A 17,111-nucleotide genomic window follows, 5' to 3' on the forward strand; every position below is an offset into this window, starting at 1 on the left:
ACCCCCATCTGAAAATATGCTGTTCCAGGGAAAAGATTTGAGTTCAAAACTGAAACTCTGAAACAATATATATTCAAAGATTTGAGGCACATTTTCACAATTTTTCAAAAATAGCAGATCTACAAGTTCTACAAGTTCGTAGTGCGGCACCGAGTGCCACGCTACGAAAATGGGTTAAAACAGACCTGCAAAAGAGCACAGACGGTTCAGGGTTTTCCAGACGGCCCAAGATTGATCATGGCCAGTCGCAAGACATTCATCTGGGGTGATGCCTCTCTCTGTCCACTGGGTTGTCTGGCTACCCATGCTGCTCCACTGGCTGTGCCACTCCGTGGTCCTGGCGACAGATGGTGTGGTCTCCAGTTCTGCAGTGGTATCCAGGAAGCTGCTTCTGGACCTGAGCCTTTTTTGGGGGGCAAAGTGTTCGTGCAGTGAGTGCCGTTTTTTTTAGCATAAATCAGTGCTATTGAACATTTTGGAGTTATGAGGTTTCCTCCCGACAGCAGAGATATATTGAGTACTCTCTCTACTCCAGGGGTTCTCAACGTTTTTGGCCGGGGACCCCCGGAAATGCTTTGGCAATGTCTCGGGACCCCCGCCCCGCCCCCTCCCGACCCCCAATATAAATTGACTGCTACAATAACCTTAAACCATTTTGGGCGGGAACCCCTTTTGGTGTTTTAAGCATTGTTATAATTTAGCTATTGAAAAATAGCAGATCTACAAGCTCATAGCGCGCCACCGAGTGGCGCGCTATGAGCTTGTAGGTCTGCTATTTTTGAAAAATCGTGAAAAAAATTGATACTCATTAGCCCCGCGGACCCCCCATTTGAAAAGATATGCCAGGGACCCCCATAAGAGAGGCTCTAGCAGTAATTCTCAACCATTTTCATTTCAAGGGCCCCCCAGTTTGACCTGAATTAGGCTACGGTCCGTCCCCTATTTAATGGCATTTCTATCTCTGGGACCCCCAATGTATATGGTAAAATCAAAGTTAATTTAACTCTGAGAGTGTACAAATGGAACCAAATGGACCCGTCCATTTGGTTCCATTTGTACACTCTCTGAGTTACAGACCCATAAGGGTCCACTTGGTTCCTAACTATCATTTGGCTGGGGACCCCCTGGAACTCCCTCAAGGACCCTATAGGGGTCCCCGGACACCACTTGACTTTGGGAACCACTGCTACAGATAAACTCAGTAGTACAAACTTCAAAGGCATCATCGTGATTGTTTTTGAATGTTTAAAGTGTCTTCCTTCAGTTTCTCAGACTTTTTTTGAATGAATGACTAAAACCAATCAACCCTCTGCGACAACAACTGTACCGGGAATATAACTTCATGCAGAGACTAGTCTCTGGGCCTGCATGGGCCTTGGTGGGGCAGATAGTCCTGTTTAGTAATCCACTTTTGCACAGTGCATGCACGCACACGCACACACCAGCGTCTCTGACGTTGTTTCCTAGTTATAAATAGCTTGGGTGAATTCTTGCATGGTCCACAGGGAAGGAGGGAGGGGGACACAGAGAGAGAGAGAGTTATCAGCTGCCTGTGTCACAGGACCCAGCCAGCAGCACTCAATAATAACAATAAATACCAGGAGTACATGTAGCCATGGTGTCTTAATGAATTCATTGTACTCGATCAGATTGTTAGATCATGAAGCCGATGGAGGGTTAACACAACAGCAAAACAATTAAGGAAGAATAGAGCTGAATATAACGGTGAATATAAGACACTATTCCACAAGACCTACTACAAGTTGATGCATGCATGGGACAGGGACAGGGAGTATATAGCTACACCAGTCCATACAGTACCAGCAGGGCCGGATTAACACCTCTGAGGGCCCCTGGGCACTGAAGCTCGAAGGGCCCCCCCCCTTCGCGCGCGCAACATTTTTGCTGTTTTGGAGCCGTTTTGGGGCAGTTTTATGCCGTTATATTGGCCTATTTCCGGTCGCCTACCCCCCCAGAGTTGCTGCATTACACACAAGCGCATTGTTGCTGCTTTACACACAATTGCACTTTTTAGCTGCCCTTCTCACCAACAATAAAACACTAATCTTTTTAGACACTATTTATTTCATTCGGATTAGCAGAGAAATTTTCTGTGGAGCTAAAAAACAAAAAAAGAAAAAAAAAGAAATCTAAACTTTTTTTTTTTTAGGGGCCCCTGGTGCCCAAGGGCCCCTGGGCACGTGCCCAAAGTGCCCATATGGTAGATCCGGCCCTGAGTACCAGTCCATACAGTACCAGTCCATACAGTGCAAAGCTCCATCGGCCATTCCGGGAACAGATCGGCATTCCGACGCATCGCCATTCCGACCATTAGCTTCCATTGATCGTAATGGCAGGGTTTCTCCACTTTTGTAAAGACCCCGCCACTCCGACGGTTAAACACACCGCTATTCCGAACCGCTATTTCGGCTAAGAATGTGTGTGTGTGTGTGCGTGTGCGTCACTACAAAGTCACAAGGCCGCCCGGCCTATCTGTTTGTGTGTGCCAGGGGAACAGAGAGGCATTCCGACATTCCTTGGCAACCCCACACCTGCAAATTGATTACTTAACCAGTACACTTTTCACAGTCAGTTTGCACTTTTCAGGCACAGGCAGACAGACAGAGGCAGACAGACAGACAGACAGATACAGAGATCTCCATATACAGTATGGGCACAAAAGGGACACAGACAGCAGAGGCGTATCTACAATAAGGCGAGGGCAGGCGGCCGCCTGTCCAAATCCATTTCTGGCCTGGCCAAAATCCATACAATGAGAAAAAAAGAGGACAAAAACAAGACATGAGAACTATTAAAATAGACAGCTGATTGGCCGTTGCGGTAGAGCGCGACCCTCGATCACCCATTGGAATGTAAATGCATGCCTTGCAGCCTTTGTATCCCACTCGTCTGGCAGGTATATCTCTTTGAAAACCTACGATTGTGCGCGGGGAGACGACAATTAACATATCTTGCCTGGCCAAAACGTAATTCCTGGATACGCCACTGACAGACGACAGTTAAAACGGGTGCTATGACAAGTTGACAATGGGTATTATTAGGTTCCCAAGTTGCATCGTTCTCAAGTAGGCCGGTGGCCGACAGGCACGTACAGGTCTAGTTCCTTAAAAAAACAAGCTTAAAATGACATAACTCAAACTGTGTGTTTTTACATGATTCGCTGCTGTTGGAACTTGTTTCTTGTTGGGCAACGTCTAAAGCAGCAGTGCATCTGATTTTATAGGCTTCAGCGAGGTGTATATCCTGTCTGTCTGTCTGTCTGTCTGTGCATATACTTATCTCTATTACACACACACACACACACACACGTGTGCATACAGATATCAATGGCTATTTGCTTATCAGAAACCGTTGGTCGGTCCCCATGCAGTTGCCATTCGACGGGACAAATGAGACACACACGGCATGAAGTTTGAGAGGGGTTGGTCAGACGCTTTCTGAGTTACACCGGGGACAGAGTGGCACACACACACACACACACACACACATGTAGGCTATATTTAGTGAATTAATAGAAGGATTAACAGTATTTATATTAATTATTATTCATATGTGCTCAGACAAATATGTTTCCCAAGGCTTTTTAATGAATAGGCACACACACACACACACACACACACACACACACACACACACACACACACACACACACACACACACACACACACACACACACACACACACACACACACACACACACACACACACACACACACACACACACACACACACACACACACACCCCACAACATGGATTCAGTGGTTTGTAAATTACATTGCTTGTAATAATAAACAACAAACTATAGAGGGACATAAGTCCACCAAACGCACGCACGTGCCATTCTACAGTTCATGAAGTTGTTTCCTAATTATTGATAGTGTTGGTGAATTCTTGTAGGGACCACAGGGGAGGGAGTTATTAGGATTATGCTTTGTATTAATAAAAATCACACCCGTGTGAACTGAGTGGTGTAAGGTCTTATATAGACTGATCAGCTGTGGTCTGACGTAATGTCTGACGTAATGAAATCACACCCGTGTGAACTGGGTGACCATAGCAACCGTGCTCATTTTTTGAGCACAGACAGACAGACTAACAAAGCCAGTTGTAGGAGTGGTTTACACCACTCAAAAAAACCCAATAAAGGATAAAGAAATGGGAGGTTGCTGGACAAAAGACGATAATAAAAACTAAGATCATAATGATTAATTGAAAGAGTATAGGTAGTGTGGATCAGGGGTGTAGAGATTCATTGAAGATCTTGTGTACTACAGAGCTTATTTTCTTAAAGGAGCATTCAGTGATTTGGGTGATTTGGAAAATCCTCCGGTCCGCCCCGGTAATGTGCACATGCGCACACTCTACAGTGTGGGGGGGGGGGGCACGCGACAGGCCAACTGCAAGCACATCATGATTGTCGGAAGGCCCCTCTCTATCCTGATTGGATGAAGGCTGGGCCACCTAGCCAAAAACAAAACCTAAGGTTCTTTGACCACAGGGGTTAATTTGGGACAGGGAGGAACTCCTTATATGGTCAGCGCACACTATAGTAGGGAGGATAATCACAACAAAACAAAAAATAAGTGAAATCACTGAATATACCTTTAATGCATCCAAAACACAATACGACGCCTTCCATTTGAAATCTGACAAAGTTGTACATGGTTGCAGTACCGTTACAGCAATATTTTCAAATGGCCGAAATCTATATAGGGCTGAAGTGGTTAATGTATATGTTTTGTAATAATAATACAAATCTACAAAGTAACTATAGTAACTAAAGTTTTCAAATAAATGTAGTGGAGTAACAGTACTGGATATAGGAAATACTCAACTAAAGTACAAATACCTCAAAATTGTACTTAAGTGCAGTATTTCTACTGCCTCAGGCACAAGGGTCAAATCAGCCCTCAACGGCTTCTGACAGAAATATGGGGAGGGGATGGGGAGGGAAGCCTCGGCCCTACAGGGCGAGGCTTCCCTCCCCATCCCAGTCAGAAAGGCAGTTGCTAGACTGGTAATTCTGTCAGAAAGACAGGAAGCCTCGCACCCTATATTTCTGTCAGAAGCAGTTGAGGGCTGATTTCACCCCGCCGCTGCATGCGTCTATCCTCAGACAGACTTGACCATCATGCGTGTGGCGCGGGCAGAGTACGGAGCCGGCTGCTTCCAGGTGAGCCAGTGGAGGCCCGACGCCCAGCCTACGTGGTCCCCGGCCGGGTGCCAGTCACCGTTGAGCGCGGCGGAACCGCAGCGGCTGAACCACCAGCCGCCGCCCTCCTTCTCGCTGCAGTCGTTCTCGGCGATGTCGCCGAAGATGCACGGGTCGCAGCCGTCGTTGTCGCGGTCGACCGCGCTGAATCCGAAGCCGTTCTGGTCGATTCCAGCGTAAGCGCCCCGGATGGCGTCGCCTTTGAAGTGAAGGAACAGAGAGAACCAAAAAACAAACATAAAGATAAAATATAAAATATGTCATGTTCTTTTTCATTTCCTTGTAATGTCTGTGCAAACCCGGGGGTCTGTTGAGGGGTTTCTTTAAAAGAAAAAGAAAAAAAGAAAAAACAATAAAAAAAAGTTGGTCACAAAAAATAATAATAGAACATAAACCACAATAATTTGTGTGTACAGGATAGGGTTTGGGGATTGTGAGGTCTTTAAAGCTTCAATCCAAGCCTTATTTTAATGAATAAATTTTCATTTGAACCAATCTGGTACGTTCATCATGCAATATAAAGCCCATCTGCAGTGGTTGGAGGTTGTCTTCGTGCTCTTCCATTGTGGCAAAAATCACACCTGTTTGAAGTGAGGGGTGCTAGCTCTTATCATCATACATATACATCACATTCTGTGCTCAGACAATCAAACCATCAAAAAATTTCATTCTGGCCTATCGCAATTTGCGTTTTCACTTTGGTCTTCAATGTTTGTGTTTACACAAACGGTAGGAAGTCAAAGTCGTACGATTTGTCACACACGTTACCGCAGTGAAATTTGTTCTCCGCATTTGACCCATCTCTTGGAGCGGTGACGGTGAGCCGCAGCTGTGCCGCACTCGGGAATCATTTGATTAGTTGATTTGACCCCCCAATCCAACCATAGAGTATAAAGAAGGATAGAGACTGATCTGGCGCGAAGCTCCGCCCCCTCCGCTATTCATGTCAGTGGAAGTTGCTCAGTGGCGTTTTGAAGCACCCGGAAGAGCCTTCTACTTCCGCCTTTTTTTCGATTTGGGCACCAAAATTTGGTGCCCAAAATGCGGAAGTGCAAACGCGCTCAATGTTAAAGCCCAGCTGCACGGGGTTTCCCAATCTTACTTCCACGGGTCCGCCTGCAGTCCCTCCTCTTACCACTAGGGCCCAGTGCTTCAACGTTGGAAAGCCTCACTTGCCCCTTGAATCCAACCCATTGATGCTGAGTGCCAAGCAGGGAGGCATTGGGTCCCATTTTTACAGTCTTTGGTATGACCCGGCCGGGGATCGAACCCCCGACCTCCCAGGGTCAGGGTGGACACTCTAACCACAAGGCCACTGTCTGGAATGTGAGGGAAGCCATTTTGCTATACCTGCATTTCCGCTGTACGGTCCAACGTGCAGCTTGAAGGCCTCGTTCTCCTTGCCCAGTCTGAAGTCGCTGTACTCTGCGAAGGCCTGGCCGCCCTCGTGGTCCCATAGGTCCACTCTCATGACCCAGTGTCTGCTCTTGTTCTTGGTCAGGGAGAAGACCTTTCTCAGGCCCAGCCAGTGGTCCTCTGGGAAAGATGGCACAGGAAACCAGTGGTTCAAGGTTGTACTTTCCTGTTACATCTTGCGTACAGGTACATAAGAGTAAAACTTATTTTTGTTTGGCTTCCTTCAGACAATGCAGAAGCGTAGATAGCGTAACATTCAAAAACAACAAAACACAACAAGCACAGCAAACAAAGGCAGAAACAGTCCCTCAACTAGAAAAGGTGCCCTTCTGGGCACAAGTCTCCACCAGTGTGTGTGATGTTTGGCAAAATGTTTAGGAGTGATATAAACATGTTTGTTTGTTTTTTGCAACAATTTTCTTCATTTTGTTGAGGAAATGCAGAGCCAGATCACTCATAGCATCTCTGAGGATAGAATTCTGGATGAGCAGGACATGTGCAGCATTTTGTACAAAACGGGCCACTCCTGAAGACTTTGGAAGGCAATCTTAGCCAATCAGTGTTGAATCTGAGAAATCAAACAGACTCGTCTTGATCACATGACTACAGAGATCATGTATACCGATTTGCATGAGATTTGGATGATATCTGTGCGACTAATATAAGCAATTTGTTTTGCAGAAATCGGCCTCATGGTGGCGCTATAACCGGCAGATGTGGATGGATGCAGGGAAAATGTTTTTCCATGGCCTCTAGGGAGTGCGCATACAAAGTTGTACACAGATCGATGCAGTTATAGGTAAAAACAGGAATTGCCCTGTTATAGCGCCACCATGAGGCTGGTTTGGAAAATAAATTGTGTCATGTCGTCCTCAGCCTAGTGGAAATGTGAGTGTATAATTTCACGGAAATTGCACAGTGTTTGTGATTTGTGGCATTTTGTTCGAAACGGACCAATCATGTGAGCTTTGGAAGCGAATCTTAGCCAATCAGGAAGGAAGATGGGAAATGGTGCAGATCCGTGTTGATCACATGACTATGGAGATAGTGTATACCGAATTGTGTGATGTATGGATAAAATGTGTACGAGTAATCTACAGAAATGTGTTTTGCCTAAATCGGCCTCATGGTGGCGCTATAACAGGCCGTTGAGGAATATTTGGGGCAGAGGTTCGTCGTTGGCATCCAGAGAGTGTGTGTGCAAAGTTTGGCATGGATGGGGCCAACGGTGCCGGAGATTAGCTGGTAACAGACGGACGGAAGGAAGGAAGGACGGACGCACACACACACACACACACACACACACACACACACACACACACACACACACACGGACGGAGTGCAAAACATACTCTCTCCCCATGCCTTCGGCCTGGTGGAGACAACAAAGGGATAGAATAAAGAGTGCAAGAAAGAGCAAAAATAGAGTAAAGAAATATAGTGTGTACATGTGCATGTTTTCAGCTCAGGTAAAAAAAAAAAGAGCAGTTTGTTACAAAACGTACTTCTCAGGTTTCCGAAGCCATGTTTATAAGCTTTCCATTTCTGGTTGAAGGAAACCTTTGCCCCGGTACGCCTCTGGAACACCGTCCAGCCCCCGTCTGTCAGCATCTCACAGTACACCTGTATGTATGGGGAGGAAACCAGTTTATCCATCTGAGAACCTATCGTCAAATAAAGGAGAAACCGCACCCTCTTTCTGACGCGAGTCAACCGTCTGTCTCAAGAGAGAAGAGACTATACCATAAACATCTCACAGTGTGTATGTATGTATGTGTAACACCCATGATTTGAACTCGGGTCTCCTGCAAAGTCCAACATCTTAACCGTGACTAGACCAAAGGAGCATCCCTATGGACTCGGGGAGATATTAGACTTTTGAGGCCAACATGCTCGAGGCTCTGAGCCACTGCTACATATGCATTGGGGAGTTTTACCATTTTATAAACCTCTCACGTACACCTGTATGCAAGGGGAGTTTACCTTGTTTTTTAAAACACCACATTCAAACATTTTTAAAAGAATTTGCAAAAAATAGCACAAGAGCAACATAATATGTAATGCAATGCGACGCATTGTGAGCTTACTTATACGGCAATGTACTGTATATTGCAATGAATGACTGCTTTTTCCACCACTGCTCCTCGGCCTTTCCATCGTTTTTGTGATCATTCTTCCAGCTTCCCTCTCTCTACTTACTCGCCCTCTTTCTTTCTCCTTCCCTCACTTACCCGTCTGCTCTACTCTGCTTCATCTCGCTCTCTCTCTCTCTCTCTCTCTGATCATAGTAATATTACAGGAGTAGACCAGTGACGCCAGCAGTCCATTAGCTAATGCTGCTTTTAGTGCTCTCTCTGTGTGTGTGTGTGTGTGTGCGTGCGTGCGTGCGTGCGTGCGTGCGTGCGTGCGCGTGCGTGCGCGTGCGTGGTCGGACATTACTCAGCTGGACACATGCATTTACAAGACGATAGCAGCCAATGAACTGCACTCATGCTGCCCTATATGAAAGCATATACAGTATATGCACACATGCACGCACACACACATAGTATGTGTGCGCACATACGAACACAGGCTCACGTGCATGCACGCACGCACGCACATGTCAAAACATAGGCATACAATGGATTAATTTACGTCTTCACTTTTCTGTCCTCACTTTTTATCCTCAAGTTCTTTTATCCTCAAGTCCTGACTCCTCAAGACTAATTCATGTCGTCCTCAATTCACCCCTCACGTCACACTTTTAGCTGTAGATACAGTGCAGTCAGTGGTCGATACTAGATAAGTAAAGTCTATAGATACAGTACAGTAGTCTATAGATGCAGTACAGTAGTCTATAGATGCAGTAGACCAGTACCCCATCCCTTTCAAAACTTGTTTATAACCCTAACCCCAAGCAGAGGCCTGAGGTCAGCCGATCAGTTGCTGCTGGTTGTACCATGGTTTACATGACGCTCGTACTATCACGAGCATCATGGCTTAACTTCCGCCTGTTTTACGCGATCGCTACATTTACATTGTAAACGTGTACATAAACATTCATTTTTCAATTATAAAGTACTCGCCACATGTGCCACGGGTGTTGGTACAGCGATTAGCATTGCTGCATGATTTGCATCCCGCGTTGTTTAATTGCATTGCATTTTTATCCGAGCTGATTTTTGCCATTGGCTTTCAACTACGCGCCCCTATCGGTCGGGAGGAGTGTGGTACTGGGTGTGTTCGATATAGGCACGCTGACCGCACTGCCAATACAGGCGTTTGCGCTCCCGGTGTACAACTGTGAATTTCCCAAACGAACCCTGTTTGAGAAAGGTAGTCGGGGTGCTAAGATAAAAATGCTTCTTATTAAACAACGCGGGATGCAGCAATGCTAATCGCTGTACCATCACATTTCTAACACCCGTGGTACATGTGGCGAGGACTTTATATTTGAAATCTGAATGTTTATGTACACGATTTCCGTGTAAATGTAGCGATCGCGTAAAACTGGCTTCAGTTGCGTCATGGCTAACATGATGGATTCTAGGCTTAAAATAATTGATATAAACATTTTTGAAAATCTCTATGGGAAAAATGAATGGCAGATTTTTCAGTGGGTCCAGAAAATCATGCCCACTGCTATGCTCTCTATACGTCAAGGGTTTATCTCAAAATATGATGCAATAATATTAACATTGAGTATTCTCCATGTTATATTGATGCTGATTGGCATGGTGGTACAGTATAGGTTGTTCTTAAATAAAGTATGTAGCTCTGCCCTCTATGGCAGGGGTTCTCAACCCGTGAGTCGCGACCCCTCGGGGGGTCGCCAAAATATTTTAGGGGGTCCCCAAATTATTTTCAAAAAGAAATATATATATATATATATTTTTTTTAATTTTATTTTCACGATTTTTCAAAAATAGCAGACCTACAAGCTTGTAGCGCGCCACTCGGTGGCGCGCTATGAGCTTGTAGATCTGCTATTTTTCAATAGAATAAATTATAACAATGCTTAAAACACCAAAAGGGGTTCCCGCCCAAAATGGTTTAAGGTTATTGTAGCAGTCAATTTATATTGGGGGTCGGGAGGGGGCGGGGCGGGGGTCCCGAGACATTGCCAAAGCATTTCCGGGGGTCCCCGGCCAAAAACGTTGAGAACCCCTGCTCTATGGGACGTGGGGACAATTACATTACAAGCAGGGGTCAATATGTTTTGATTTTCTGTTTCACACACTGTTCATAAGACCCAGTTACTGAATGTCAAGTTCAGGTTTTCTTCAGAATAATGTATGACACGGATTTACTACGACACTATGGCACAATACGGGGTCCAACTAGTAGGCTACTAGTGGTTCTCAAATGTTTTACTTGCAAGGACCCCCTTAAAGGAGAATTCCATGCTAGAAGGCTTTCTTACCTTTATTTGTAGTTGTTACGTCCCCACCAAAGAGGTCCAGGTGTTATTTTTGTATATATCCTCTCCATGTAAATAGTATCCCAAGCGGCACACTTTACTACTTATTTCGATGGAAATAAGCGAATTAGCACAAAAACCCAACCCCCATTGAGGGCTTATATTAGGGGGAAATAGCCAATAATGCACTTTTGCACAAAATAACACCTGGACCTCTTTGGTGGGGACGTAACAACTACAAATAAAGGTAAGAAAGCCTTCTAGCATGGAATTCTCCTATAACTCTGAGAGTGTACAAATGTAACCAACCCGTAACGCTCTCAGAGTTAAAGACCTGTTTATGGTCTGGTAATATTATTGTCCGGTCATTTTCTATGTTCCTGGCAAAAACATAATTTGACAAAAATGTCCACCACAAGCCAGCATGGCGATGAGACCCCTGATTACAAGCATACTAGTTGGGTCGTTTACGTCAGTTCCGTGACCGCGGAGAGAAAAGGTCCGTTTCTCAATGGATGTGTTATCTAGGAGGGTTATTAAACAAATTGAGCCCCCATGTAAATCGCAAACATGCGGGGAAAATTCATGAGAGCCCAAATCCATATGGCCACCATCAAAACTGTCAAACTAGGGGGTTTTCATGATTCTGAATCCATTCCAAGTATTTTTCTTCCACAAAAAACACTCCTTGGGCTAAAAACGGCCATAGCCACTTGCCCAAATGTGCTCAAATGTGCTGACCTCATCACATTTGTGATGACGGCTATGGCTGTTTTTAGCCCAAGGAGTGTTTTTTGTGCTAAACTAATGCTTGGAATGGATTCAGAATCATGAAAACCCCCTAGTTTGACACGTCACATGCTACTGAAAGCAGAATGAATTTTAGATAATTGTGCCTTAACAGGTTTTTGATGGTGGCCATATGGATTTGGGGCTCTCATTAATTTTCCCCGCATTTGTGCGAGGTACATGGGGGCTCAATTTGTTTAATAACCCTCCTAGATGACACATCCATTGAGAAACGGACCGTTGCTCTTCGTGGTCACGGAACTGACGTAAACGACCCAACTGTACTTTCATTAGGTTACTATAATTACACAGGTAAAAGAGGTGGAAATCCATCTTTGTCCACTAATGCAGTCTATTACGCACTGTGGGTTACTGTGGGTGACCCCATGATGACGTCTATTACGCACTGTGGGTTACCCCATGATGACCATATGTGGAAAGCGGAATGTGGAGTTTTTGTTGGTGCTACAAGTACAAACACAGCTATCTCATTATTCCCAACGAGAGAAAAGAGTTTATTATGAATGAAATGCTATAGTTTGATACCTTGAAGGGTGCATGCACTCCAGGGGGCTGAACGACGTAAACGCCACTGGACGCGTTTGGTTTGAGAGTCTTGATCTGTGAGCAGTCTGTTCCTGAGACGCACACACACACACACACACACACACACACACACACACACACACACACACACACACACACACACACACACACACACACACACACACACACACACACACACACACACACACACACACACACACACACACACACACACACACACACACACACACAGAGTGAGTGAGCACAATACTGCTAGTATAAAGATCTTTCAAACTATTTGTGAATAAAGATGGTATAAGTAACGGGTTATATACCTTGAGCCGCAACAGCAGGTTTCCGATGGGTCTAACAATACAGCAAAAGATCAAAATTATGATAATTGCAACCTTTAACTTAAGCCTGTAAACCCAATTGCACATTACATAATGTCCACCTAACTGTGTGTGTACATTTGTATCAATGCCAATGATGACGTATGTGCAGTATACATACTGTCTGGTAGAATACAAAGGTAAAACACGGTAGACATTATTAATGTAGTATATTTTCCTTCAATCATTTAGCTCTATATAGTCCCACAATAAAATAATTGCCATATAGAGTGTTTGTTCAGTAACAGAATGAATTCAATGAAATTATTGCTACAGTGACTGTTTGTTCCGTAATAGAGTTTTCCCTGTTTCTCCTAAAACAGAAAACATTTTAAGGTTCTTGGGATACCAATTTTATTCAATCAAGAGATAGAGATAGATAGAACTTGTAGATTGGCTATTTTCAGCATATGCATCAAGGCCCACCAAAATGCATTATTGTCAACAAAATCAACTGTAGATTTAGTCGACTAAAATCCAATGATTATAGACTAAAGGAAAAACATTTCAGATGACTAAAATATGACGAAAAGTAATGTAGTGTATAGAATACATGAAGTGTATTCAAAATGTCTACGACTAACACGAAATCAAAATGCTGTCAGAACCAACACTATAGTGGTGAATGCACATCTTTACCTGAGTCTGATCTGAGAGGCTCAAGAGAAAAGTCAACACCAGCCCGCAATAAGTAATCAGTCTCTTCATGTTTTTGTGGGCCTGCAAACAGAAACAAATAGTAAAGTCAGTATCCATGGTGGAAAAAGTACTACATTTTAAGTAAAAGTATCAATACGGCATGCAATGTAGAAGTACTCTGTTACAAGTAAAAGTCTGGAATTAAAAAGAATACTTGTGTAAAAGTACAAAAGTATTATAATCAAAATGTACTTAAAGTACCAATAGTACAAAGTACTCATTATGCAGGCGGTCCCATTTCACAAGTCTAATCAATACCCAAGTTTTTAACTCAATATTTTATGTATTTCTTTGAATTGACCAAAGTTAAAATCAAAAGGTAAACGGTATAGCCTATACAGCAACAAAGTAATTACCTATACATGTGGTTAAATAGGCTACTGTTTAACCAAAACCAAGCTCACAACATGGTATAATGACAGACATGTAGCTATACTGCAGTATCAACAATCCATGGAAGGTACCGGTATTATAATTCAGTCACATAGTTACCTGTGGCAGTTGGAACCTTGTGTTCTGCTGCTGAGAAAGTCACCCTGCTTAAAGTCCACTTCTGTGTTACTGTTCATTTACTGACTCAGTCATTCACCACACCCACTCCACCTTCACAGACACTAGTCACAGTACGCACTTCCCCTGAGCATGAAGAGAGGAATTCTAAATTATACTTCCACAAAGCAAGGTTTATTTAACCTTTATTTAACCAGTAAAAACACATTGAGACTGCGTCTCTTTTACAAGTGGGAACTGGCCAAGAGGCAGAAATAAAATTACACTTCAATACCACATCGTCAATGTTACATTTTGGACCAGCAAATACAACATCCAGAATACATCTTACAGTACCTATGAATAAATACAACACATCACCCAAGTCCTACTTTTTAGTAGCAGGGCAAAATACACAATATACACGATCTGAACCGACATAATAAATATATAGGCATGAACATAGGCTAGTACATATCCAAACATGTGCAGGTGTTGGACTGTACATTTAAGAAAGATGATCCTTTTGAAACTTAAACTTTCAAAGCCAATTTTAGTCTGAACTGTCGTTCCACGACCAAGGGCCAAAGAAGGCCAGACATGTTTTACTGTTACGGCACAATGACACAGTTTATCACAGTTTCTTAGAAATGCCATATCTTACATCAATATTTGAATGTATAAGAAAAGATAGAAATTCGTTCATGTTGGGACGTATGAACTCAAAACGCCTAGATGGTGTAGTCAGTGCGAGGGAAATGCTTGTGGCTGCAAGAGTCAATACTTTTCAAGCTGTTCTCGGGACCTTAATGCATAGATTCATGTGTCGCTTGGATGAGTCTGTGAATAGCATCATTGTCGGTATACGTAACCCTGTGAAGAGTTGCACTATACTCCTCTAGCCTTAGGAGACATTATGGCTTAAAAGCCTTTATTTATAACTGTCACAAATGCCTGTCTGATCTAACATGTACATTTGGCCTGTTTTTAATTGTATACATGTTGTATACATGTGTTTTTCTATGGACCTTGAGTCGACGCCGACCTCCTTGTGATCCCCAAGAAGATCAGGCTCAAAACCTGGGGCGACAGGGCCTTCTCTGTGGCCGCCCCTATAACCTCTGGAATGCTCTCCCCAAAACATACGTTTTATTTGACTTGTTTTCTAATAAAGTTGTCCTTTTCTTATGTTCCCCCCCCGGCCCCAACACATGTAAAGCGTCTCTGGAAATTAAGAAAAGCGCTATATAAGTCCCAGATATTATTATTATTATTAATAAAGACATTCATTCATTCATTCACTTTAACCCATGGTAACTAAATGCTATATTATTCTTGGAGACCGCATTGTGTTTTAGGGCTACTGTTCTGAAGTTCTGAATAATCCTTTGGTGTTTGTTGCTTCACCACCAGAACAAACACAGTTGATGTGCGGCAGGGCTGTATGTTTTCACTGGCCACTTTCTCGCCTAATTCCCTACAGCCCCCAGAGAGTAAACATCAGCATGCATTCCAAGGCTGTCACACACTTTTCTTTCTTCCAGGAAATAAAACGTCTGGGTTTCCGAGGCTAGTCACACGCTGACAAATCAACAGGAGCAGTCGAGCTACAGTCAGTGTTGAATGGTGGATATTACAGTCAGGAATGTTATGTTTTAACCCATTCTGGGCGGGAACCCCTGTTGGTGTTTTAAGCATTTTGTTATACTTTAGCTATTGAAAAATAGCAGATTTTCCGCACTACGAGCTTGTAGGTCTGCTATTTTTTAAAAATCGTGAAAATGTGTCTCAAATCTTTGAATATATATTCTTTCAGAGCGAATGTTTGCTTCCGAATCTTTGCTTCCGAGGAGTCCCTGGAACAACATATTTTCAGTTGGGGGTCGGCGGCCAAATACATATATTTTTGGGGGTCCTTGACATGAAAATGTTTGAGAACGACTGACATAGAAATAGATGTCAGGACTAAATGGCTTAACTTCATTTGAAAACTAGGAGAGGCTATTTATTTTGATATAAAGAGAATTATATATTTACACATTTACCTCATATTTGTATTTTTAGTCACGCATGTTTGTTCTATAGGATATACGATTTTCTAGCATACATTCTGTCACCTGTCACATGTCTCACTTGTGACTTTGTGCTTCATGCTATTTGTTATGGCTGTTCCAGTCTAGAGCAACCTTGAGTCGCAACATTGAAATGGACTCCCTCCTGCAGTTCCCAATTCAGTCAGGCCCACACATGGTTAAAATCCTATGGATGTAGGATTTATTCAAGATAAAATGCATTGCAGTGTACAATACCTCAGGGTGGGGACCATAGTTTCCAGATCACAGAACATATTAATAACTCATACTCTTAACTAGCAAAAAGGAAACCAAAATACAAATATCTGACCTAACGAAACAAACGAAAACAAATGACAAAGCAACTGAAGCAACAAAGCTGTATGCAGCCTGTGTGGCTGCCAGGGATATTTGCCTCTCCCCTTCCCCAGAGGCCGCTTTGCGTCCCATTGGCTAGAAGCAGCCGGTCTGCCTGTGTCTGAAGAGGGAAAACTGACTGACTGTGAAAAGTGGAGAAGTGGACTGTGAAAAGTGGACTGGTTAAGTAGGCTAATCAATTGTCAGGTGTGGGGTTGCCTGAGGCAGAGGCTGGAAATTGCACAGGTGAGGGGGATTTAGGCTGATTAGGCCCACTGGCATAGCCTGACCAGATCGAGCCTTTTGTGGTGGTTCTGGAGAACCGTTGGTCCGAGCAACTCGAGGCCGGGCACTGCACTCCCTGCAGGGTTGTGGAACGCGTGTGTCGAATATGAAGTCGGTAGGGAAAACGGTTCTCGAGTTACGTGCATTACAACCGTACACACACACACAAATGCAGAAAGAGACGTGGCGCTTTTATAGTTAGACTAGACCTGTACGTGCCCGTCGCAGTCGGCCACCGGCCTACTTGGGAACGATGCAACTTGGGAACTGTCAGCCGGTGTCCCACATGGAGATTTGTGTATGTGTGTGTGTGTGTGAAGACTGCAAACTGAAAAGTGTACTTGGCAATCAATTGGGCCCACTGGCAGAGCCTGATTGGTTGAGCCTCAATTGGCTGAGGCAGAGGCTGGAAATTGCACAGGTGAAAGGA

The 17,111-nt window shown here is 43.9% G+C and overlaps 1 protein-coding gene across 1 annotated transcript; it reads right to left on the reverse strand.

The window, feature by feature from the left end:
* Positions 1 to 5,021: 5,021 nt before the first annotated feature.
* On the reverse strand, positions 5,022 to 16,514 carry LOC306916534 (angiopoietin-related protein 5-like). Its single transcript, XM_079494424.1, has 8 exons — positions 16,277 to 16,514; positions 13,971 to 14,114; positions 13,419 to 13,499; positions 12,723 to 12,753; positions 12,388 to 12,479; positions 8,156 to 8,273; positions 6,585 to 6,770; positions 5,022 to 5,433 (listed from the first exon to the last, which is right to left on the reverse strand). Exons 3-8 carry the CDS (start codon positions 13,485 to 13,487, stop codon positions 5,135 to 5,137), a joined length of 795 nt encoding a protein of 264 aa, XP_079350550.1. The 5' UTR covers positions 13,488 to 13,499; positions 13,971 to 14,114; positions 16,277 to 16,514; the 3' UTR covers positions 5,022 to 5,134.
* Between the last annotated feature and the right edge of the window lie 597 nt (positions 16,515 to 17,111).

The sequence above is a fragment of the Electrona antarctica genome (genome assembly GCF_951216825.1).
Source record: "Electrona antarctica genome assembly, chromosome: 23".
Taxonomy (NCBI): domain Eukaryota; kingdom Metazoa; phylum Chordata; class Actinopteri; order Myctophiformes; family Myctophidae; genus Electrona; species Electrona antarctica.

Bases quoted from the DNA above. Each gene is read 5' to 3' on its own strand.
- LOC306916534 (XM_079494424.1), bottom strand. From the start codon at position 13,487: ATGAAGAGACTGATTACTTATTGCGGGCTGGTGTTGACTTTTCTCTTG. The intron at 12,754-13,418 runs GTAAAGATGTGC...CTGTATTGTTAG, and splicing joins GCCTCTCAGATCAGACTCAG to ACCCATCGGAAACCTGCTGT. The intron at 5,434-6,584 runs GTATAGCAAAAT...TTCACTTCAAAG, and splicing joins ACCGTACAGCGGAAATGCAG to GCGACGCCATCCGGGGCGCT.